The sequence below is a fragment of the Salmo salar genome, chromosome 29 (assembly GCF_965601325.2).
Source record: "Salmo salar chromosome 29, fSalSal1, whole genome shotgun sequence".
Lineage (NCBI taxonomy): Eukaryota > Metazoa > Chordata > Actinopteri > Salmoniformes > Salmonidae > Salmo > Salmo salar.
The window spans coordinates 12,355,028-12,380,258 of record NC_138319.1 but is presented as its reverse complement, the minus strand read 5'-3'; the positions used below and the strand labels follow the sequence as shown (position 1 = coordinate 12,380,258).

At 44.5% G+C, this 25,231-nt stretch overlaps 1 protein-coding gene across 2 annotated transcripts in view; it reads left to right on the top strand.

The window, feature by feature from the left end:
• Positions 1–25,231, top strand: part of LOC106590128 (plexin domain-containing protein 2) — a 193,414-nt gene that overhangs the window by 140,273 nt on the left and 27,910 nt on the right. For both annotated transcript variants that reach the window (XM_014180733.3, XM_045710524.2), the window contains exons 6-11: positions 634–752; positions 2,181–2,280; positions 12,986–13,081; positions 13,572–13,653; positions 18,392–18,452; positions 18,800–18,956. In XM_014180733.3, coding sequence (XP_014036208.2) covers positions 634–752; positions 2,181–2,280; positions 12,986–13,081; positions 13,572–13,653; positions 18,392–18,452; positions 18,800–18,956 — 615 coding nt within the window. The remainder of the gene's footprint in view (positions 1–633; positions 753–2,180; positions 2,281–12,985; positions 13,082–13,571; positions 13,654–18,391; positions 18,453–18,799; positions 18,957–25,231) is intronic.

The following is a 25,231-nucleotide window of genomic DNA, read 5'->3' as shown; positions in this document are numbered from 1 at the left end:
GTGGTATCAGAGAAGACGCATGTCACAACTCATTTTGGCTACCCTGGATGCCTTAGGCAATGTTTGAAACTTAAGGAACCTTGCCTCCTCTGGGTTTTGCTCTCCATATTCGTATCTAATAGAAATCTATGTAGGTCTATGTAGTTCTCTATTGTCCTGTGTAGTTATATATCAGGGGTGGGTAATCATTTTGTCTCAAAGGGCCACATTGGGTTTTCAAAATTCAGGGGGCTGCATAGACTTCTTTGGGGACCGATTTTGTTATAGGTCCATTATAATTTCTACATACTTTCTATCCAGTTTTAAACCCCTAGGTTTCCCACACCTGTTACATATGGTTCTAAGTGGTTCTGTATGGTCCTGTGTGGTTATACTGTATGTGGTTCTATATTATTCTGTACGGTCATGTGTGGTTCTATGTGGTTTTGTGTGGAACTGTGTGTTTATATGTAGTTCTGTGTGGCCCTGTGTGGTTATACAGTATGTTGTTATGTGCGGTACTGTGTTGTTCTAAGTGGTTATATCTGGTCCTAAGTGGTTCTTTGTGGTTTTGCATGGTCCTGTGTGGTTATGTGGTCCTGTTTGATTGTCTAAGGTTCTGACAGTCTCCCTCTTTCCCTTTCCCTCATCCAGGCACTGCTCTGGTAGTCCAGTGGGACCATGTCCACCTGCAGGACAGCTACAACCTGGGCAGCTTCACCTTTCAGGCCACACTGCACAGCGACGGCAGGATCGTCTTCGCCTACAAAGAGGTCTCTCTCTCTCTCTTTCTCTTTATCGACGTATTAAACCTCTCTCTCGTTCTCTTTATCTACATATGCCTCTCTCTCTCTCTCTCTCTCTCTCTCTCTGTTGCTCCCTATCTAGGCTATATGTCCCTCCCCTCTGCCTCTTTCTCTCGCTTTCTCTATTTCTGCTACTCTCAGTCCCTCTCGCACGGTCTCTCTTTATTTCTCTCGCTGCTCCTCCCTCCAGCTATCTCCCACAGACGGGTGGATTGCTTAGCAACAAAACCGATCTGTGCGCAACCCTTGAGGAAAACAGAAGGGATTCGTTTAGAATCAAAGGATTGTTGACAACATGCACACTTTATTTCCTCTCCAAATGTTTATTGAGAACATAAATACATTTGCACAATGAGTACTTGTTGTCTCTCAAATATATCGTTACAGTTGTTGGCTAGCTAGATAGCGATAATTAGCTAAACAAGACATGGTATCAAGAACAAGATAAAACTAGCTGAAATGAACCACCTACGATTCCCCCCACATGGCAGCTTCTTGTCATTGTTGCTAGTTATCTGAACTTTCAGAATCATAACAACACACGGCCTCTGCAATGCTTACGCATCATTTTCGTGACGTTGTCAGCTAACCCAGCTATAGGGTTATAGGAGTGACATTACGTCACACCCAGCTTGTGAGGAGCAGGGAATTATTCACGTTCACCGCTCTCTCCTTCTCCATCTCTTTCTGTTTCTCTATTTCTCGCTCTCTCTCTCTCTCTCTCTGTTTCCATTTCTCTCTCTCTGTTTCTCTCTCTCGCTCTCTCATTCCTCACCCTCTCTTCCTTGTGGCGACGGAGCACTTATTACATTCTCTCCGTGATTGAGTTGATAAATAAAGCTCTGTGCTCTCCAACCTCTGTTCTCAATCAGGGCATGACGCGACATATCTCTTTCTCTCTCTCTCTTTCTCTCCATTCCAATCAGGGAGTACTTCTCTCTAACCACTCACCTCATCCACCTTCATGTAAAGACGTAAAGGTGACTGCTGTGTTCACTTCACTTTCACCACACAATAAAAGTGTGTCTCTCCAAGGATCTCTACATTCTCAAGTTTGAGCCCGCCGGACTTGTTTTGTGGAGTTATTAATTGGATTTTCTGGGGAGATGAGTTGATTGTAAGCTCTTTGTTCTTGCCAGTAAATGAAGTCCCATTGTCTGTAGGCTTGCGTCACAAAATGGCACCCTATTCCCTATATAGTGCCGGCCCTGGTCAAAAGAAGTGCACTATAAACGGTATAGGGTGTCATTTTGGGACACATTTACCCCAGCCTTCCATCAGCATCAGAAACTGTTAGGCCTCTGCCTGGTTTGGTCTGTTTGCAGCCGGCTCAGTTAGATAGGTGTGACGGCTGGTGATTGATGCCCCTCCACTGGTCTCTCCTCTCTCTTCCAGATCCCCATCGAGGTGGCCCAGATCAGCTCTGTCAATCACCCGGTGAAGGTGGGCCTCTCCGATGCCTTTGTGGTGGTCCACAGGATCCAACAGATTCCCAGTGAGTCACGATGATGCAGAGAGTGCTGCGTCACTGCACGCACGCACACACACGACTCCCTGCATCGCTACATACACATAAACCATCATAAACCACATCACACACACACGCATGCACGCACACCTTTTACCACTCACACATCACATAGACACATACCACATTACACTTTTTACTACACACACACCATCAAACATCACTTCAGTTTTTTACTGTGTACATACCACCTCATACTGCATGACACCAAAGGATGGGCAGTGGATACATACAGTAAGCCAATCACATGACCAGTACCAGTAGTTTTTTTTCCCCCTCTCAAAACTCCTTCCTTGTGGGGCTGGAATACGGTGAAGTTGCCCCTAGACCAGGGGTGGGCAACTACGGCCCGCGGGCCACATTCGGCATTTTAAAGGAATTATTATTTTGGGTTAAAAAAAAACACTCCAGGCCACACTGGAACATCTAAAGGTAGATATAAAGTATGGATGAACAAATAAGTAAAAACAAAAAGTCTGTGCTGCCTTTTGTTGAATTCGAAATCCCAAAATTCACCCCTGCCCTATATGCTGATCTTGGTTCAGTTTTGCATTTCTCCCACTGGGGGATGGGAAGTTGGTCCTAGATCTGAATCTCACCCCAAAGCGCGCATTAGTTCAACCTTTTGCTGTGGCCTCTCAAACGGCAGAATGGGAATGATTACATGGGCGCGGTCCAGAATTGTCTCTTTGCATGACGTTCCTTCCAATTTAGGCCCATTAAAGTTAAAAGAAAGTTGCGCAAAAGAGGAGAAAGTCAACCTTTTCATCCGCTGCTAGACCCGCTCTGGGGCTTTCATTTCATTTTCAAGTCTGCGAAAATCATTGATTTAATTGCTTGTTGATGATATGTTCATAGGACTTGGCTTTTGAAGAATGTACAGTATTTGTTTCACATAGCGTTTTATAGCTTGTTATTTATAACATTTCGACTTTGTCTGGAATTATTAAATCGTGGGTAATAAGTACCTCTGCTCAGAAAACTTTAAAGACTCCCCGTTGGCACCCCATTGCCTATATAGTGCACTACTTTTTTATTTTACCAAAGCCCTATGGGCACTACATAGGGAATAAGGGGCCATTTGGAACATAGCCACTGTGGTCAGTAATAAAGGGTTTAGGTGTTATAATGGGGAATTCAAACCTGCTGCTCAGCTGTTCTGTGAGTGTTGAACTTCTGTGGTTGTTGATTATTTCTACTTTTCTGAAAACTGTGGGTTCAGCTGTGCTCTTGTAACTGTTGCCACAGTAGCTCTCCCACAACACTCTTGTTGGTACTATATAGCCCTCAAGCTCAACTCTGGACCTCGAAGCCAGTTCCACTGTGTTTTTTCCATTGTTCCCCTCTAATCAGGAACTCATTTAGACCTGGGACACCAGGTGGGTACAATTAATTATCAGGTAGAACAGAAAACCAGCAGGCTCCGGACCTCATAGGGTAAGAGATGAAAGCCCCTGCTGTAGAGGGTTTTCAGGCTTCCAAAGGACTTGTGCTAAATACTACCCGCTTTGGTGCAGTCTTTCTAACGTTCAGCTCAGCTGGATGAAAACAGTCTCCTCGGCTGCGTCCCAAATGGCACCCTATTCCCTATGGGACCTTGTCAAAGGTAATGCACTATATAGGGAATAGGGTGACATTTGCGATGTGAGGTGGGGGGGGGCTGAGGAGTATTTATCTCCGCTCTGCTGAGGAGTATTTTTCTCCGCTCATACAAGAGTAATAAAGGCCTAGTTTCTTTCTTTTAATTATTATAATAATTATGTTTTAATCAGGAGGTGCTGCCACACCCTCAGCACCCTTACTTCCCGTGGCTATGACACCAGGAGATACTGACTCTGCAGGTATCAGATTACGTTTGGACCTGGCGAAATGTGGAAGCTATACCTGACCACTAGGGGCAGCGTGAGCGCCTATTACTGTATAGTAGGCTCACTAGGGCATTGTGGATGGTGAATGGGCGTTTAAGCTGTAGACGCCAGCTCCAAGGGTCGCGTGTTCAATCCCAGTGCTAGGCATGCGTTTTTTCTTTTTTTTAAAGCCTTTCCTAAACCTTAATCATTAACTTACCCAATTAATGCCTAAACTTAAGTTTAACCCTATCCCTAACTTTAACCCTAACGTTAACCATTCAGAATTAATCCCTAAACTTTTTTGGACTGACAACGAAGATACGGCACCAGATGGTGTAATTTAAACTTCAAGCCATGGCGTAATTCTGTTGCTGGAGTTATGCCGTTTTATTTGGAGATTCGGTTGCAAAGTTCTGTCTGTTCTAGCCTGAAAGACTGTAAAATGCTGAGCCAGCTTCCTCACAAACTTTTACTGGGTTCCCTTCTTTATTTATTTTGGTTTAATGGACGTACAATACAGCCCAAACAGTAGTACTGTACTCCCTCTGAAGTAAACTATTGGTTTGCTAATTTCCTGTATGAGAGGCCTTTCCTTTGGAAGTGTAATATCATGAAAACATACATTTGATCATATATTTCATATACCTAGTGAATGGTGGCGAATGTGATATCTCTAGAGAGGATAGAAACAGGCAGGTTGGTGGGTGAACATGGAGAAGGTGATATTTGGGCAGAGAGCAGAAACTCATGTCTGTCTGTCTGTCTGTCTGTCTGGAGAGAAAGGTCAGGATTAGCATCTTGGGTCTTCTGTCGGTCAAAAGGGCAGGACAATCTCGCTCTCTCAATGTGTCTCAGCCGCTGCTGTTTAGTAGGCAAAGCATGTAGCCAATGCATCCATTTCAGGATATACAGTACCAATGTTAGCTACTGGTTCGTCAACATGTTATGCTGTGCAGTGCTCTGAAAAGGCTGGATTTGGTTGTTTATAACTGATGATTCTTAATTAAAAGGGAATTGAATCTTGATCACTATAACTCTCCTTGATGTGGCAGGGCTTGCGAGCTATCACGGATTACAAAGGGAAACCTAGCTGCCCAATTACGCGAGCCTTCCAGACGAGCTAAATGCCTTCAATGCTCACTTCGAGCCAAGCAACACTGAACCATGTGTAAGAGCACCAGCTGTTCCAGACGACTGTGTGATCACGCTCCCCGCAGCCGATGTGAGTAAGACTTTTTAAACAGGTTAACATTCACAAGGCCGCAGGGCCAGACGAATTACCAGGATGCGTGCTCAGAGCCTGCGCTGACCAGCTGGCAAGTGTCTTCACTGATATTTTCAACCTCTCCCTGACCCAGTCTGTAATACATAAATATTTCGAGCAGACCACCACACTCCCTGTGCCCAATGACTATCGCCCTGTAGCACTCACATCTGTAGCCATGAAATACTTTGAAAGGCTGGTCATGGCTCACACTTATCACCATTATCCCAGACACCCTGGACCCACTCCAATTTGCAAACCGCCCCAACAGATCTACAGATGACACAATCTCTATTGCACTCCACACTGCCATTTCCCACTTGGACAAAAGGAACACCAGCGTGAGAATGCTGTTCATTAACTACAGCTCAGCATGGTAGGTGGTAGGCCTGATCACCGACAACGATGATACATTCTATAGGGAGGAGGCCAGAGACCTGGCAGTGTGGTGCCAGGACAACAACCTCTCTCTTAACTTCAGCAAGACCAAAGAGCTGATCGTAGACTACAGGAAATGGGGGGCCGAGCACACCCCCTTCCACATTGACGGGGCGATCGAGAGCTTCAAGTTCCTCGGTCTCCACTAAGGACCTATCATGGTCCAAAAACACGAGCACAGTCATGAAGAGGGCACGACAACACCTTTTCCCCCTCAGGAGGTTGAAAAGATTTCACATGGGCCCTCAGTTTAAAAAAAAAAGTTATACTGCTGCACCATTGAGAGCATCTTGACAGGCTGCGTCACCACTTTGTATAGAAACTGCTCGGCACCCGACTGCAAGGCGCTACAGAGGGTAGTACGTATAGCCCAGTACATCACTGGTGCCGAGCTCCCTGTCATCCAAGACCTCTATACCAGGCAGTTTCAGAGGAAGGCCCTAAAAAAGGCTCCAGCCACCCAAGTCACAGACTTTTCTCTCTGTTACCGCACGGCAAGCGTTACCAATGCACTAAATCTGGAACCAACAGGACCCTGAACAGCGTCTACCTCCAAGCCATAAGACTTCTAAAGAGTTAATTAAATAATTAATCAAATAGCTACCCGGACTATCTGCATTGATCCTTTTTGCACTCACCTTTACGACTGATCACTTACTCTGCTGCTATTGTTGACTATCTGTCACTTTATTCCTAGTTATATGTACATATCTACCTCAATGACCTCGTACCCCTGCACATTGACTCAGTACTGGTAGCTCTTGTATATAGACTAGTTATCGTTACTCATTTTTTTAATCTATTGTGACTTTTATTATTACGTGTTTGACTTTTCTATTATTTCACTATTTTCTTTCTCTCTGTATTGTTGGGAAGGGCCCGTAACTAAGTATTTCACTGTTAGTCCACACCTGTTGCTTGTGATGAATAAAAATGTTGTGATTTGATTCATTGTGGATATGAGACATCAGTAAAAGCCCTAACAATCTTGACACACACACACGCACCCTGATCTGGTCCCCTGGACAGCAGGTAGAATGGATCCTTCTGCAGTATTGATTGCACTGACCCAGGGTTCCACCCAGCTCTGAAACTCAGACTGTGTCAGATGGCTGGACTACTTTGATCTGAATTCCTGTTGTGTAATCCCAATCCCTACAGCTGCGTGGAACTCATTTTTCATTCTCCTGGAAGAAAATAATGTCTTTTGAAATGTAGATCAACCTTTTAAGGACCGGTTGTTCTTTTAGACACATCTGCTGATACTTGTAGTGTTAACGACTGTACATGAAAATGGTATTTTAAGTTATCTCTCTCGTATTCTAATATGATTATGTCTTTAGACTAGAATGATTGCTTAGTGGCTTTAAGCTCCAAGCATCAGAGCGTACCAAACCCTATTCCTTTAAATAGTGCACTACTTGAGTGGGCTCTGGTCAAAAGTACTGCACTTTATAGGGAATAGGGTGCCATTTGGGAAGCGCCCAGGCAGCTCAAGGGCTGAGTGTTTAGTGTACAGGAGTGAACTCATGTCGAGTCAATAAGTGTCTCTGCTGCCAATTACCGGCCTGAGCACACACAGCTAGCACAGCCGAGAGGCTTCCTCTAACCCACTCCTTTAGCCACGTTCACGCTTAATTTGTAAAATTAAACATTTTACAATGCTTGCTAGCTATTTCCAGGCCATGGCGTTTGGGCCTGGCCTGTGCTGCACTGGCAGCAGCAGAGGGAGGATTTTCCGGCATCCCATGGACAGGCGAGATAATTACCAGGTCAGGTGTTAGAGGCCTGGAGACCCGCTGGTCTTCCGGTGTTAAAACCTTTAAACCCAGGCTTTTATTTAGCCACCCCCGGGCTGGGCAGCCAGATGCACGGACAGCCAGACTCCCAGTCACCGTAATGCATTATTCTGATGATGTTTTCAAAACCAGAAGTGCCTCAGTCCTTTTAATACCTGTCTGAGTTTATTCTTGTGCTAATTCACCATGGTAAATGTACAATAGCAGGCCCAGGATTAGCTCACCTCATTATTATACAGGCAGAGGAGGAGGTCAGCTTGACATCCTTGTGTGTATTCATCATATCCATTCATATTGTGATATTGCTGAATTTCCATGTCCAATGTTCAATGATTGCAAAGATTTTGGGGAGGAGATAATGGAAATAATTTGCTCAAAGCAAGAGAGCTTGCCGTGTGGTGGTAAGGATTCTGAATTAATGAGGCGATATAAAAGCTGCATGACTGTTATCTTGATGGCAGGAAATACACTTGTATGGAATTAGAGCTTTTATACCCCATCGGGAATAGGAATAGTATAGGGACCTAACCTCACAGTCAGGGTCCTATGTGATATTCTGTTCTGCGCAGTGATTATTATTATTATCACAGGGCTGTTGGAACAGTGTGAGTAATGAAAATCTGCCCGCGTATTTATTCTATTTCTCCTTCCAGCAGAGTTGGACTCCACTGTGACACAGGTACAAAGGCTACTGGCAAATAAAGCACTATTCAGAATTTGGATTCCCTTATTCCTTCATTGACTTTTCCCACATCACATTTCCAATGATTCTCATCCAACTTTCAGGGGTGAATGAATAAGAAACCAATTCCTTGGCTGGACCCTTCTTAGGTGTGTACCAGACCAGTAGCCTATTTTCCATTGTATTTTGGGGAGATATTGGGCCAGTGCATAATTTTGCATGAGCGTGCTTTTAATTAGATTATGGCCTAATTGACCCTTGTGTGCATAATTGATGACACACTTCTACAAAGCTCGTTTTGTTTGATGGTATTGGAGCAGGACAGCTAAATCCTCATTACCACTTTTGATGCTCAGGCTGAGACTGTAATTGCTGTTAAAGCTTCCTACCTCCCAGACCCACTGTTTCCCATAGGTGCAGATCTAGGATCAGCTTCCCCTTCCTAATCTTAACCTTCACTAGTAGAGGGAAAATGCTAAACTGACCCAAGATCCAACTAGCTCTCACAGTCTCGTCAGAATTAGACATTCATCCATGTTTCTCAAACGTCAAATGTAAAAGTTGTTGCAAATGTAACATTTTAAAGTGTTTAAGGTAAGGGTTATGGTTTGGGATAGGCTTAAAACAAAAATCTGTTGCTGGAATCGAACATGCAATCTTTGGAATCAGAGGCAGATGCTTACGCCCCAGCAAAACCGAAACCTACTTGAAGGTAACAGCGCTCACTGTTGTCCCTAGTGGCCGGTTTCCACGTTATCTCCCAACGTCCTCGGACATGGTTGGATGTCGAATACTCACTTGTATCACGGGTGACCTGGCTGCCAAGATCAGCGTCTGAGAGCAACTTCACCCTACACCCCCAGACTCATCCACCTCCAGAGGAAACCCGAGGCAGGCGACCGAGTCTGGATAGCCTGTCCACAGAGCAGCACCACCAGGCAGGCAGAGAGAGAGCGAGAGACCTCCCCCCCTCCTCTGGCCCCTCAATGCTATCATTGGACTTGATCATCCTAATGCCTGGGGCTAGAGGAAGCCAGCCATAGGGGAGGGTAGATGGTGGGTGGGATGGGTTTCAGGGTCAAGTCAGCTAATACTCTACAGTATGCCTTGGTCAGATGTTTTTGGTGCCAAAACCAAGCATGTTTTGACTGTGTTTTTCACACATTCTAATGTCTCTATAGTTCTGTTTTCTCACCTGTATTAGAAGAATGTATACTCATAGGCTGTGTCTCAAGTGGCACACAATTCTCTATATACTGTTGAAGTCGGAAGTTTACATAAACCTTAGCCAAATACATTTACACTCAGTTTTTCACAATTCCTGACATTTAATCCTAGTAAATAAAAGCCTTCCACAAGTTGGGTGAATTTTGGCCTATTCCTCCTGACTTAGCTGGTGTAACTGAGTCAGGTTTGTAGGCCTCCTTGCTCGCACACGCTTTTTCAGTTCTGCCCACAAATTTGCTACAATATATCCACCTAATTTTCCTTCCTCATGTTGCCATCTATTTTGTGAAGTGCACCAGTCCGTCCTGCAGCAAATCACCCCCACAACATGATGCTGCCACCCCCGTGCTTCACAGTTGGGATGGTGTTCTTCGGCTTGCAAGCCTCCCCCTGTTCCTCCAAACATAACGATGTTCAATATGGCCAAACAGTTCTATTTTTCTTTCATCAGACCAGAGGACATTTCTCCAAAAAGTACGATCTTTGTCCCCATGTGCAGTTGCAAACCGTAGTCTGGCATTTGTATGGCGGTTTTGGAGCAGTGGCTACTTCCAAAGTACGTTCATCTCTAGTAGACAGAACGCGTCTCCTTCCTGAGCGGTATGACGGCTGCGTAGTCCCATGGTGTTTATACTTGCGTACTATTGTTTGTACAGGTACACCTCCAATTGACTCAAATTATGTCAATCAGCCTATCAGAAGCTTCTAAAGCCATGACATCATTTTCTGGAATTTTCCAAGCTGTTAAAAGGCACAGTCAACTTAGTGTATGTAAACTTCTGACCCACTGGAATTGTGATACAGTGAATTATAAGTGAAATAATCTGTCTGTAAACAATTGTTGGGGGGTTGCGCGAAACGATAACTATCAGGTAGTGCTGAGCGATTAGTGCTTTTTGAGGTTGGTTCAGTTTCGGTTCAATTATTTAAAAATAATCATGTTTTCGATTTTAGTTTCGGGGAAAAAAAGAAATGCATTATGTCAGTTGAATGCTGTAACAACACAGAATAAAACAATTAATAAAAGTCCCCTTATGGTAGTGACTGCCCATTACTGCTTATCACTGATTAACCATTATTTATTCACATTTCTTTACTTTAATAAAATATTTGTTTTATTTGATGACTTTATGATTTAATTCCGAATCATCGTCTCATCTCTATAGAGCTTCTGCATATGCTATCTGAGAAAATCACAATTTTAGTAGTTCTTCAAAGCAATTAAGAAATACTTTTATGACTGCTGAATACCAACTATCAATCACTTAGATCATGTATTTTCAAGTAGAGATACGTCGTAAGCAACTGCTTTCTATCTCTCTTGCACAATCTCTCTTAACTCCATCAACGAGGTCTCCATGTCTGCACTACACAAACCGGACAAGTAAGCAGGTGAACAATGGATTATGGTCATTAATTACCACATTTTCTGTGCTAAACTTTTTAAAATCTTTTATTTTATTTGTTATTTTATTTATCCCTTTTTCTCCCCAATTTCGTGGTATCCAATTGGTAGTTACAGTCTTGTCCCATCGCTGTAACTCCCATATGGACTCGGGAAAGGCAAAGGTCGAGAGCTGTGCATCCTCCTAAACACAAACCAACCAAGCCGCACTGCTTCTTGACACAATGCCCACTTAACCCGGAAGCCAGCCGCACCAATGTGTCGGTGGAAACACCGTACACCTGGCGACCGTGTCAGCGTGCACTGCACCCGGCCCGCCACAGGAGTCGCTAGTGCGCGATGGGACAAGGACATCCCTGCCGGCCTAACCCTCCCCTAACCCAGACGATGCTGGGCCAATTGTGCGCCGCTCCATGCGTCTCCCTGTCATGGCCGGCTGCGACCATGCCTGGACTCAAACCAAGAATCTTTAGTGGCACAGCTAGCACGGCAATGCAGTGCCTTAGACCCCTGCACCACTCGGGAGGCTTTCTGTGCTAAACTATGTGGAATATTGACCTGTTGAAAACTATAACTCCCTACTACATTGCAAAGTTCGAACTTGATCTGATTTATCTCCACCGAAACTGAGCATTGAACTCACAGAAAAAACGCGAATTAAGTGCAATTCAAATAATTGAACCGATGTCAGTCAATTAGTTGTTTAAAAACAGAAAAGTAACAGAAAAGTAGGTTATTCGCTCAGCACTATTATTAGGCTAATAGTGGGGTCCTAATAGTGGGGTCCTCATGGAAAAACTGGGCTGGTGTGGGGGCCTCGAGGAATCGGCCCTGAAATGCCAAAGACGATTTCTGGTTCCAGTCTGCCGCCGCGGTATCTGGATCCACAGTTGCACACAACAGAATAATGGCTTTGCTCTTAGATGAAAACTCATCCAAGCAGGCAAAATGTGTTCATTTTATATTGGTCAATTATGTATGAGTGTATACAGTAAGTGTATATAATGAATTGGGCTCACTAGCAGTCAAACTCATTGCTGTGTATGTTCCACAGCCATGGTGCTGTTTATTGAATTTCAATTTTCTATCTCATTGCTCAAGCAAGTGTGTGTATTATAGAAAATGTAATGTGTTGAACAATGTCATACGGGCTACGTTAAATAATTACTCTCACTGATGTACATAAACGTCCCATTGAATTCCAGGAATTTCAGTCACATTAACTTGAATTAAGGATTTAAACACACCAGGAAAATGACTGGAATTAAGGAATTAACTAGCAAAGCTTTTACATTTATGAGATTACAATGGCGGAGCTATGCCTTTTCATTTTAATTGAATTAGGATGTACAGTATAATATATAATATTATAATCCTTTCTATCTGTGTATAGTTGAGTGTAGTGCCGGGGGGAGATGCATAGACTGCAAAACCAAGTGGGCCATTTTACACTAAGATTGAAAAAGCCACTTATTATTGGGGGACTACTGAGAGTCAATGATGGATCAAATCAAACTCTCCGTTTTACCGAGCCTGGTCCTGGTGACTGCAGCAGCAGATTATCTTAGTCACTGGGGGAGCATCCCAAATGGCACCCTATTCCTTACATAGTGCACTATGTTTGACCAGGGCCCATTGACCAGAGCCCTACGGGCCCTAGTCAAACGCAGTGCACTATATAGGGAATAGGGTGCCATTTGGGACGTAGCCATTCGAGGAACTGGGGGCTTTCAACAGGGATATCACCTCTAGTGGGACATTTCTGCCCACCCCTTTGCCAAGTGGCAGGCTTTCTGATACAGAGAGAGAGAAAACTAAAGGAATGCTCTTCTCTCTTCCCATATGGCCTGATTCTGCCTCTCCGTTCTCTTATTCTCTCTCGCTCTCCTCCTCGGGAACCACTTGTCCTAGTTTTAGCTCTCCAAGGAAGATTTGTGACCGTTTTCTCTCTCGCTCTTTCCTTCCTTCCCTCCCTCTCTTTCCCTTTCTCTTACTCACTCCATTCAGATGTTCGTAGGAGAACGATCTATGAGTACCATCGCGTGGAGCTGACGAAGACCAAAATCACCAACTCCACAGCAGTGGAAATGATGCCTCTACCGAGTAAGATGGATTCCTTTGATAGACGTGGCTCATGATATGATATATGATAAAGACAACACAAGTAGGCCCCCATGAACTAGCCTAGGTTCTAGATATAGTAATAGGTTTTAGAAACGTCTGTTTTGCATTTAGCAAACTACAACATTCTAGCTATGGATTTCTATGTTGGTGTTTTGACAATTGGTATGAATGTATCAAGTGTCTCAGAGTTGGTGTTCTAATTTACGATCAGTTAACCTTTAACATCTCAATTAATAAGATTACATGGGCATGGGAGACCTGATCCTAGATCAGCACTTCTATTCTGAGATGCTTAATATATTGTTTTGCATTATCAACTACAACAATCTAGCAATCTATATATAGATTTCTATATTGAGTTTTGACTGAGTCAGTAGACGTGTGTGTTGTGACGTGTGTGTGTGTGTGTTGTGACGTGTGTGTTGTGACGTATGTTTGTTGTGACGTGCGTATCCTGTTCCCTCCATAGCATGTCTCCAGTTCACCAGCTGTAGCAGCTGCATCTCCTCCCAGATCAACTTCAACTGCAGCTGGTGCCACCGCCTTCGCAGGTCAGACACCCCTCTATACCCTTTACCGTATGTCTTTGTCTGCATCCCAAATGCCGCCCTACTACCTATGTGCTCTGATCAAACGTAGTGCACTATATAGGGAATAGGGGCCATTTGGGACGGAGACCATCTTTTTGGGACGGTGACCATCTCCATCGCTCGCTCAGTCTCCCTGTCTTTCTTCTCCCTCCTTTAAATGTTGCTATTAGTACCAGTCACTCAGCACCTCTCTTAGCTAGCTATTGAGTGTGAGGTGTATGTATTGACATGTGGCTATCATGTGGAGACTGACCCTCCCCTAAGCCTTCTGCTCAGTGTTTGTGTGTCCCAAATGGCCCATGGACCCTTGTCAAAAGTTGTGCCCTGTATACTGTAAAGAGGGAATAGGGTGCAGTTTGGGAGGGAGCCAGTGAGTTGTGGTGATGTTGTTTTTCCTTATTGATGGCCCGCCATGGAGAGACAGGGAAGGAATGAACAACAGAGGGAGAGAACATGAGATCCGACCCATTACTCTTGTTTTTTTTTTGGCGAAATGGAGAATTCCTCTCTCTCTCTCTCTCTCTCTCTCTCTCTCCTCTCTCCTCTCTCTCTCTCTCTCTCTCTCTCTCTCTCTCTCTCTCTCTCTCTCTCTCTCTCTCTCTCTCTCTCTCTCTCTCTCTCTCTCTCTCACACCATTTGTCTTTCTATCTTTCACACCCTCGCACAAAAAGGTAAATATTTGAGACCGTGTAGAGTGTTATTGCACAGATGAGATATTACCTGCCTGTTGTGAGATGTGAATGATGGAGGTTTGGACAGCGTTGTTGGAGTGTTGTTGGAGCATTGTTTTAGTGTTGGATCGCAGCGTTTGGGTTCAGAAGACAGGGAAGCATAAATTAATCATGAAGCAGAGAATGTGTTCCAGGCATGTTGTTGTCCATTTGAGGTTTGTAAAAGCCATTAGTTATCAAGTGCACTGAAAGCTTTTGGGCCTCCCTTCTTGGAAAATGTCTGTTGGACTTAGCGGAGATGATTTGACTACTCCCCATATTCCTATGTCTCTACGCTTTGTCCGTATCTCAAATGACAGACTACAGTCCCGTGTGGCTCAGTTGGTAGAGCATGGTGTTTGCAACGCCAGGGTTGTGGGTTCGATTCCCATGGGGGACCAGTATGGAATTGTTTTATTTTTTTTTATGTATGAAATGTATGTATTCACTACTGTAAGTCGCTCTGGATAAGAGCGTCTGCTAAATGACTAAAATGTAAATGTAAATGTACTATTCCCCTGTGGACGCTGGTCAAAAGTAGTGTACTATATTGGAAAAAGGGTACGACTTGGGAAGCCTTTTAGTGGCCAATGCATCCATAATGAAACGACCCCATAGTTATTTTAGATTAATCGTTTATTCCGAGAGTGATGATGCGCGATTTAGGGGACGTGCAGTACACGCACCGGGACCACTGGGCTTTGTGAGGTCACTAAAGGTCAGGGTTTAGCCTTCTCCTCTCTGTCTCCTCTCGGTCTCCTCTCTCCATCCAACTTAGAAAATAATAATACAATCATGTGTGCATAAATTTGATGTATTGGTGGCTCTGGGAATCAAACCCATAATCCTGGCATTGCAAGCACAATGCTCTACCAATTTAGCCATACAGGATCACAGCGGACAATGTATCTATATTCTGTACCCTCCAGAGGAAGACTAATTCTACCGCCTGTGCATCGAACTGAACTCCCTTTACGTGCATCACCTCAGCAGTTTATTAGAGCTGCGATGACACACTATACGCCTGAATTATAATGATCTAATTACGCTGCATTTTAATGAGATTTAAACGCGTGCGTCCTGCATCACACCGTTAGGGCTCGCTCTGTCCTTGGTGTCCTTCAACAACAAACTTCCCTTGAAAAGTCAAATGAATGCACAGTTTAAACAAGCTAATTGAAATGCATTGCAGCATTGTTGGGCAGTAGGTTAATGAAAGGAAGGCGCCTGTGATTTAAGAGAGCAGCCGTAATGAACCATCTCTCTTTCTCTCTCTACCTCTCTCTCTCTCTCTCTCTACCACTCTCTTTACCTCTCTCTTTACCTCTCTCTCTCTCTCTTTACTGCTCTCTCTCTCTACACCCCACCTCTCTCTCTCTCTACCTCTCTCTACCTCTCTACCTCCCTCTCTCTATACCTCCCTCTTTTTCTCCTTCTCTCTCTCTCTCTCTCTCTCTCCCTCTCTCTACCTCTCTCTACCTCTCTCTTTACCTCTCTCTTTACCTCTCTCTACACCCCACCTCTCTCTACCTCTCTACCTCTCTCTCGACCTCTCTCTCTCTATACTTCTCTCTTGCTCTCTACCTCTCTCTCTCTCTCTCTACCGCTCTCTCTCTCTCCCTCGCTCTACCTCTCTCTCTCTAAATCTCTCTCTACCTCTCTCTCTCTCTCTCTCTACCTCTCTCTCTCTCTCTCTCTCTCTCTCGCCCTCTCTCTCTGTGATGTGTAAGAACCTGCTCGTTGGGTACCTGCTCTCCCATGTGTTTCAGGCTAAATCAGCTCATTGGGTCCCTCTGATGTATGCAAGCTGGGCGCTGGGCTGGGTTGGACAATTAAAAGCGGGTTGGAGCTAATAAAGCATGCAAGGCATCCCTATGGACCAGCGACTTGCCGTGGTTACCAATACTGCCGAGCGCTCATTTGGTGAGAAAGAGACGATTTGTTTACTCAAAAACACAGCTGGTGTGCATCATGAATGTACTATCAAAATGACTGCCGCCACATAACATTTCAGAGATCTTGCGCTTGAATAAGATGCGGTCACTCTGCGTACCTCATTCAATCACATTGCGTGTGTGTGGAGATAGATTGAGTGTAGTGCCAAGAGTGTAATGATGGTTTCAACATTCCTACACACTGATAAGCTTAACGTTCACTATGTAGACCCAGTGAGCTTTAGTAACCCTCAAACCTCTGGTAGTAAATCCATATAATGTCAAGAAATATGGCCCATTGGTATGAGATAGACTAAATGTCTTTGAATGTACCCGCAATGTAACCGAGACCAATGAGTCTTTAAAACCCAATAAAGAAATGCATCTTCTCTGCCATGAAAGAGGGGGGGGGGGGAGAAAACGACAAGACCGTACAGAAACTTTCTCCCATGTGTATTCATTTATATTCAAATGAGGCAGCTCAACCCATTTATAATTAGCGGTGTGGTGGCTGAGTGGATGTCGGAAGGAAGGTTTGGAATGCATCCCAAATGGCACCCTATTCCCTATATAGTGTGCTACTTTTGACCCGGGCCCATAGGGGAATAGGGTGCCATTTGGGATGTTGGATGGCATTGAGGTAAAACATAAATGGATCCGAAGGGACTGGTCAGACCTGTGTTGCAGTAATATCCTTGGCCTGTCTCGGTCTCTCTCTCCCTCTCTCGCTCCGCTTCTCCCGCGAAAATCGGAGGGGGAAAAGAGGTGAAGGAATCTGTCTCGGCTGATTGGACAGATGAGGTGGAATTTTTCATGCAACAATACGGTGGAATCCGGGCAGTGTGGGCTGATTAGACAGCAGAGGGAGATGGGAATGGACTCCTCTTCTTCTCCACACGGAGAGCGTTACCACATCCACCAGGACTAATGGGAGTTATAGGACCTGATGGGAATAAGGATGGAGAATGGAGGTTAATGCGGCCTGTCTGTACGGTAGTGGGGGCTAGTAGGCGGAGATATCCGAAGACAGGCTCATTGTCGTGACTGGAATGGAATAAATGAAACGGTATGAAATACATGGAAACCATACTGTCCCATATTGCATTCCAGCCATTATGATTAGCCCGTCCTCCGATATCTCCACCCACCAGCAACCACTGCTCCATGTAGAGAAGTAGAGGGGTGGATTGTTCGTGGGTCTTGCTGCATTGTTAGCGGGTTAGGTGTCTGTGAGGTGCATGACACTGGTTTAGCATTTGTTTACCACCTACGCCATTGGTGATATGATTGTACAGCTTTCTGTCTTTGACTTCAGTGGACTATTTGAGCCAGACAGACAAAATAAAAAATATAATAGAGAGAGAGAGAGAGAAAGAAAGATGGAGAACAAACAATCCCTCTGTGTCAAAGCAAGAAAATATGTCCCTCAAAATTCAGTGAATGTAACATTGAAATGTCAGCGAGGTCTTACAGAGGAAAGAGAAGAGAAGAAAAGAGAGAGGGATAAGGAGGGGGGGGTATGAAGGTTCGCCTGGGGGTCAGTATCTTCACTCACACTCATTATGATCTGTGAACAAGAGGAAGAATGAGCAGTTGCCCTCGATCAAAGGCTAGTCCACAGAGTTTACGAGTCGCCTCTGGCTGGGAGGCATTACGCATTCCCCCTCATCCCCTTCACCCCTCTCTCCCTCTTCCCGTTTCCCCTCACCCCCTACATCAACCCCTGTACTCTGAGCAGTTTGACCCAGTGAACTTCCTCTTCACAAATCCCCCCTATATATTCAAATAATCATGGCCTTTTCCCCTCTTTGAACTTATTTTGGACACCCAGACTCCAGACTGAGATTATTATAGTGGATTATTATAAACATTTTTGGTTTCATGTAACATCTGCAGGTCTACAGAGCTGGATAGCACCACGTATATATGTTGCTATAATTTACGTTTTAGAGATGTATTCGTTCCAACTTTGATTGTGGTTTAGCCCTCTTAGTGATGCATGTCTTGTGTTCATGTTCCTAAACTCTTCCTGACAATCGTCTCCTCTGGTTTCAGGTGTTCCAGTGGGTTCGACCGCCATCGGCAGGACTGGGTGGATAACAGCTGTCCTGATGAGGTGAATATCGTCATGGCTGATGGAAATGGCTCGCTTTCTAATATGGATAGCGAGTGAGTGGGGATATGGTGGAATGTGTGCGTGCATGTGTATCTGCTGTAATGTTTTTTGTGTGTGGCTGCCAGGATGATGGATGCCCTGGTCTGCTATGTGCAGGGGGAAAGGCGATGACCCAGTTACTCCTTTCACATCTTCAGCTCTCACACACACACACACACACACACACACACACACACACACACACACACACACACACACACACACACACACACACACACACACACACACACACACAAAACATATTCTTACATGCATGACGAAGATGGCCCTTGTATTCTGTCTTGCAGACCAAGGACAAAAGCTGTGATATCATCAACACCACACAACTCTATCCGTTCACCACCACGTTAGTTGCCAAGACAACAGGCCGGAGCAGAGGAGAGACCACCACAGCCGAAGCCTCTTTGTCTACGTCCCTCTCCCCGACCAGCGTCCCCACAGAAGGTAAGACAACTAACGTATGCCCCAAAGCAGATAACTCCAACTAGTGTCTGAATACTGGTATGATATGATCAGACATTTTTTTTCTGGTCCAGTCAACATGTTCAGGAAAAACTGGGTCGTGTTCAGTTAGTGTTCCTCAGTTTTGTGCTCCAATGAGAAACACTCATTTTCGTTTTCATTTGCAAAATGTTTTATTACAGTGTATCTTAATGAACACAACCCTGGCCCTATCTTCGAACTGAAGGGTAGGCTAATACACGAAAGTCTTGATGGATGTGCTGTTGTGACGTTAAGTAAAACAAAGTACACAGTACCTTTCCTGTGAAGGTACAGGTACTTCATTACAAATGATGTACTGTATTCTTTATCTACAATATGTTCTGCCTCTTTTGTAATTTCTTTGGTAATATAACTATCCGGATAGTTTTCCTTGAGCACCAAATGCACTCCAGATGGCAACAAATGATGCAAGGCATGCCAGCTGTGTTTTACCCAACTAAACAATGTAGATTGAATTAGGACATCTCTAAAATCTTAGAGATGCATTCACACAGAAACATATTAGTGTTCAGTCCTTTTGGCTGGTTATTCATTTTTTATGACAAGTAAATTATAATCATTTTTATACTGACTTTTTATTGATTGATGTGTTGCTGATAAATATCTTCAATCATCAGGCAAGTGCTGCCTGCAACCCCAGCAAGCAGGGACAGATGGCTGGAATAGATGGCCACTCTAAAACAGGGTTTCTCAGCCTCTGTCCCAGGGGCCAAGCATGTCCATCCTGAGTTCATGATTAGTTACACTGCAGTAGTCATCTCAAAGATATCAGACACAAATCCCTCCTGGAGAAAAAATAACCCTGGGTCCTTCTGCTGATGTCAGGAGAAACTCTGAAACTCCGAAGGTGTCCTTTTGAGTTTGTTTACCTTCCTTTCCCTCCCTCCCCAGAGATACTGGAGCTACTTAAAGACTGATTATCAAATGGCATCCTATTCCCTATGTAGTGCACTACTTTTGACAGGGGCCCATTTGACTTGAATAGGCAGCTAGAATTCATCTAGAATTCACCTTTACCATTCATCGTCCCAATGAAAAGTCAAATGTTCAACTTAATCTCCCTGTCACTATGTGTACAATCACATTATGCACTTTAATCATGACTAAACGCGTATGCGGAGTGAGTTTTCTGCCCAGTAACTGGCACATCCCGGGGTTGATAATTGACCAATGTGTTAAAATGGGTTGGGATGTCTGGGAGATACACAAAGCCTACACTGTGCTAATGGACAACTCATAGTCTCAAGCATCCACTCTTGTTAACACCCAAGAGAAAGAGGTGTAGCCAGCTAACTGTAGAATCCATTGCAATATGTAACAGCGTGTATTTCTATCAAATCAAATCAAATTGTATTAGTCACATGCGCCGAATACAACAGGGAACCTTACGGTGAAATGCTTACTTACGAGCCCCTAACCAACAATGCAGTTTAAAAAAAGAGCAGCAGTAAAATAACAATAGCGAGACTATATACAGGGGGGTACCGGTACAGAGTCAATGTGCTGGGGCACTGGTTAGTTGAGGTAATTGAGGTAATATGTACATGTAGGTGGAGTTATTAAAGTGACTATGCATAGATGACAACAACAGAGAGTAGCAACGGTGTAAAGGGGGGGGGGGGCAATGCAAATAGTCTGGGAAGCCATTTGATTAGATGTTCAGGAGTCTTATGGCTTGGGGGTAGAAGCCTCTTGGACCTAGACTTGGTGCTCCGGTACCGCTGCCGTGCGGTAGCAGAGAGAACATTCTATGACAGGGGTGGCTGGAGTCCTTGACAGTTTTTAGGGCCTTCCTCTGACACCGCCGAGCAGTTGCCATACCAGGCAGTGATGCAACAAGTCAGGATGCTCTCGATGGTGCAGCTGTAGAAACTTTAGAGGATCTGAGGACCCATGCCAAATCTTTTCAGTCTCCTGAGGGGGAATAGGTTTTGTTGTGCCCTCTTCACAATTGTCTTGGCGTGCTTGGACAATGTTAGTTTGTTGGTGATGTGGACACCAAGGAACTTGAAGCTCTTAACCTGCCCCACTACAGCCCAGTCGATGAGAATGGAGGCGTGCTCGGTCCTCCTTTTCCTGTAGTCCACAATCATCTCCTTAGTCTTGATCACGTTCAGGGAGAGGTTGTTGTCCTGGCACCACATGGCCAGGTCTCTGACCTCCTCCCTATATGCTGTCTTGTCGTTGTTGGTGATCAGGCCTACCACTGTTGTGTCATCGGCAAACTTGGAGTCATGCCTGGCCATGCAGTCATGAGTGAACAGGGAGTACAGGAAGGGACTGAGCACGCACCCCTGAAGGGCCCCTGTGTTGAGGATCTGCGTGGCAGATGTGTTGTTACCTACCCTTACCACCTGGGGACGGCCCGTCAGGAAGTCCAGGATCCAGTTGCAGAGGGAGGTGTTTAGTCCCAGGGTCCTTTGCTTATTGATGAGCTTTTCAGGGCACTATGGTGATGAACACTGAGCTGTAGTCAATGAATAGCATTCTCACGTAGGTGTTCCTTTTGTCCAGGTGGGAAAGGGTAGTGTGGAGTGCAATAGAGATTGCATCATCTATGGATCTGTTAGGGTGGTATGCAAATTGGAGTGGGTCTAGGGTGTCTGGGATGATGGTGATAAGTGTGAGCCATGACCAGCCTTTCAAAGCACTTCATGGCTACAGACGTGAGTGCTACAAGTCGGTAGTCATTTAGGCAGGTTGCCTTAATGCGCTTGGGCACAGGGACTATGGTGATTTGCTTAAAACATGTTGATTTAACAGACTCAGACAGGGAGACACTGAAAATGTCAGTGAAGACACTTGCCAGCCCATGCTCGCAGTACACATCCTGGTAATCCGTCTGGCCCTGCGGCCTTGTGAATGTTGACCTGTTTAAAGGTCTTACTCACATCGGCTGCGGAGAGCGTGATCACACAGTCTTCCGGAACAGCTGGTGCTCTCATGCATGTTATTTGCCTCGAAGCGAGCATAAAAGTAGTTTAGCTCGTCTGGAAGGTTTGTGTCACTGGGCAGCTCTTGGCTGTGCTTCCCTTTGTAGTCTGTAATGGCTTGCAAGCCCTACCGCATCCGACGAGTGTCAGAGCCGGTGTAGTGCGATTCATTCTTAGTCCTGTATTGACGCTTTGCCTGTTTGATGGTTTGTCGGAGGTCATAGCAGGATTTCTTATAAGCTTCCGGGTTAGAGTTCCGCTCCTTGAAAACGGCAGGTCTAGCCTTTAGCTCAGTGCGGATGTTGCCTGTAATCCATGGCTTCTGGTTGGGGTACGTACGTACGGTCACTGTGGGGATGACATCATCGATGCACTTAATGATGAAGCCAATGACTGATGTGGTGTACTCAATGCCATCGGAGGAATCCCGGAACATATTCCAGTCTGTGCTAGCAAAGCAGTCCTGTAGTTTAGCATCTGGTTCATCTGACCACTTTTTTTTATTGATTGAGTCACTGCTGCTTCCTGCTTTAATTTTTGCTTGTAAGCAGGAATCAGAAGGATAGAATTATGGTCAGATTTGCCAAATGGAGAGTGAGGGAGAGATTTATATGCGTCTCTGTGTGTGGAGTAAAGGTGGTCCAGAGTTTTTTTCCCTCTGATTGCACATTTAACATGCTGATAGAAATTTGGTAAGACGGATTTAAGTTTCCCTACATTAAAGTCCCCGGCCACTAGGAGCGCCGCCTCTGGGTGAGAGTTTTCCTGTTTGCTTATGACGGAATACAACTCATGCCAGCATCAGTCTGTGGTGGTATGTAGACCGTTATACGCTGCCGATACAGCGTATGACCAGCCAGCTGTATGTTGATAGTGTCGTCCTTCAGCCACGACTCCGTGAAGTATAAGATATTTCAGTTTTGAATGTCCCGTTGGTAGTTTAATCTTCTGCGTAGGTCATCAATTTTATTTTCCAAAGATTGCACGTTTGCTAGAAGAATGGAAGGAAGTGGGGATTATTCAATCGCCTACGAATTCTCAGAAGGCAGCCCACCCTCCAGCCCCTTTTTCTCCGCCTTCTCTTCACGCAAATGACAGGGATCTGGGCCTGTTCCCGGGAAAGCAGTATGTCATTCACGTTGGACTCCTTAAAGGAAATAAAGGATTCTGCCAGTTTGTGGTGAGTAATCGCAGTTCTGATGTCCAGAATTTATTTTTGGTCATAAGAGACGGTTACAGCAACATGATGTGCAAAATAAGTTAAAACTTAAGTTACAAACAACGCAAAGAAACAAACAAAAAAACACAACTAGTTAGGAACACGTAAGACATCATCCTTCATCTCCGACGCCATCTTTATTCATCTTATTAATGCGTGCAGATGACTGATGATGTTTTATAGGAATGCATCACTGTATGAATCTGCGACCACAAGGGAGGGAGGTTAGCTAGATTGATAAATCGAGGGAAGTGAAGTGGAATTGTGAAGTGGAATGGAATGGGCAGAATAATTGAGTACGCTCTCAGACAATAATAGTTAATATGGTAAGGTGCTCTTTGGTTTCCCAGGCTTGTAGAATTGATGTAAAAAATGGAGTCTAAACCTGTAGGGAGTCTAAACTTGCAGAGTCTAAACTTGCAGAGTGGTGTTTAACGGTGTCTTAGGCAGTGGTTGGAATGGTGAGTTAACATATGATTTCTGGTTCCTGTTCTGTAGAACTGGTGCCCGGTGGTTCTGGGTTAAATGGGTCTGGATCCAGCTCCACTATGTGGTGATCTCTAAAGCAGATGCCTAAGGTTTTGGCTCTGAGTACTACCCACTACACAAACATCAATGGCATCCAGCTCCACTTTTCTGACTTCTAAATTACAAATTGTAGGATTTACTTTTTCATTCTCCTAATCTCTGTCTTACATTCAGTGTTTCAGTCCTTGACCTTTTCTCTTTTATACTCCCAATTTTCTTCTTGGTAGAGATTGCATGGAAATGCCAATTTCTCTCAGCCAATGTTAAACGGGCAATCTGGGATTAGAAAAACAGCAAAACTCATGAGGCATTAATAAATTATATTCTTCAAAAGTCAAAACATTTATGTACCTATACCAGTTTGCCCCTTTAAGACCTTCACTCAATGAGGTGGATGAGGTGATGATATGACCACAGATGCCTTGAACGCTGGAGAGAGGTGGAGAGGAGTGTGAGAGAGATCCAGCTGAGAGGCAAAACAAACCCCAGCGATGTGTGGGTGTGTTAGCATGAAAAAAGTCAGGGGTTCTGTGTGACACACAGAGACCCTCACAATTCCTGACACGCACAGAGGATCAGTTTCTCCCTCCGACCCAGTTCTCTCAGCTTGGCGGTTCAGAGGCACGTGCTACTAGGGGAGGGAGGGAGGGAGCGAGGGAGAACTCTGTTACTAGGAGGTGTGAGAACCCATCACTTCCCTCTCCTGTTCCCAATCCCCCCTTTCTCCTTCTTCTCCCCTTCCCTCCCTCTCTTACTGCTCTCACTGGCACGGGATTGGTCATTGAATTTGATTTCCTGCCTTGCCCTCATACACCTTATCGCATAGGCCGTGACATTTCTTAGACTAGGAAATGGTTGCAGGCATTAAATGATCTTTGATCTTGGAAATGTAAATGAAAAAAAGCCTTTGAAATAGATTTACTCAGTTGAGACCCCATTTCAAAGCTCTTTCTAGTTTTGATATGGTGGAATAGCACGCATAGCGTTTCACAGGCTCATGTATATGGCAAATTAGCATAATATGGATCCTATGAGGTGTGTAAATTCATATCACCCCTCTCTCAGAGAAGTGGGTCACAGTGAATTTACATGTTTCATAGTTGCTTAACCCCAGACTGCATTTTAGCTGTTGAATTATGCATGGGAGAAGCATTTTATCCAAAACATTCATTTTCATTGCAAATTAAGTGGAGAAAATTCACTTTTAACCCAAGATTATCCGTATATGAAATAATGGTCAAAAAAAAAAAAAAATTGCTATAAACCTGTGTAATAATTGTCAGTGATGATTATTTCCGAATATTTGATTGACATTCTTCACCAGTGTTAAGATCAATAGTTGTTGTTGGCAGGCAGACAGCTCTCTGCTGTATAATAGACATAGGGACTCTATATGTAAATCTACGGCTGTAAGGATAACACAAATCACAGACAAACCTTTTTCTGACCCTCTATAACTCATCCCTTTCTCTGCTTCTGTCTCTCCCTCTATCTTTATTTCTCTCTGTCTCTCTCTCTGCGTCTCTTTCTCTCTC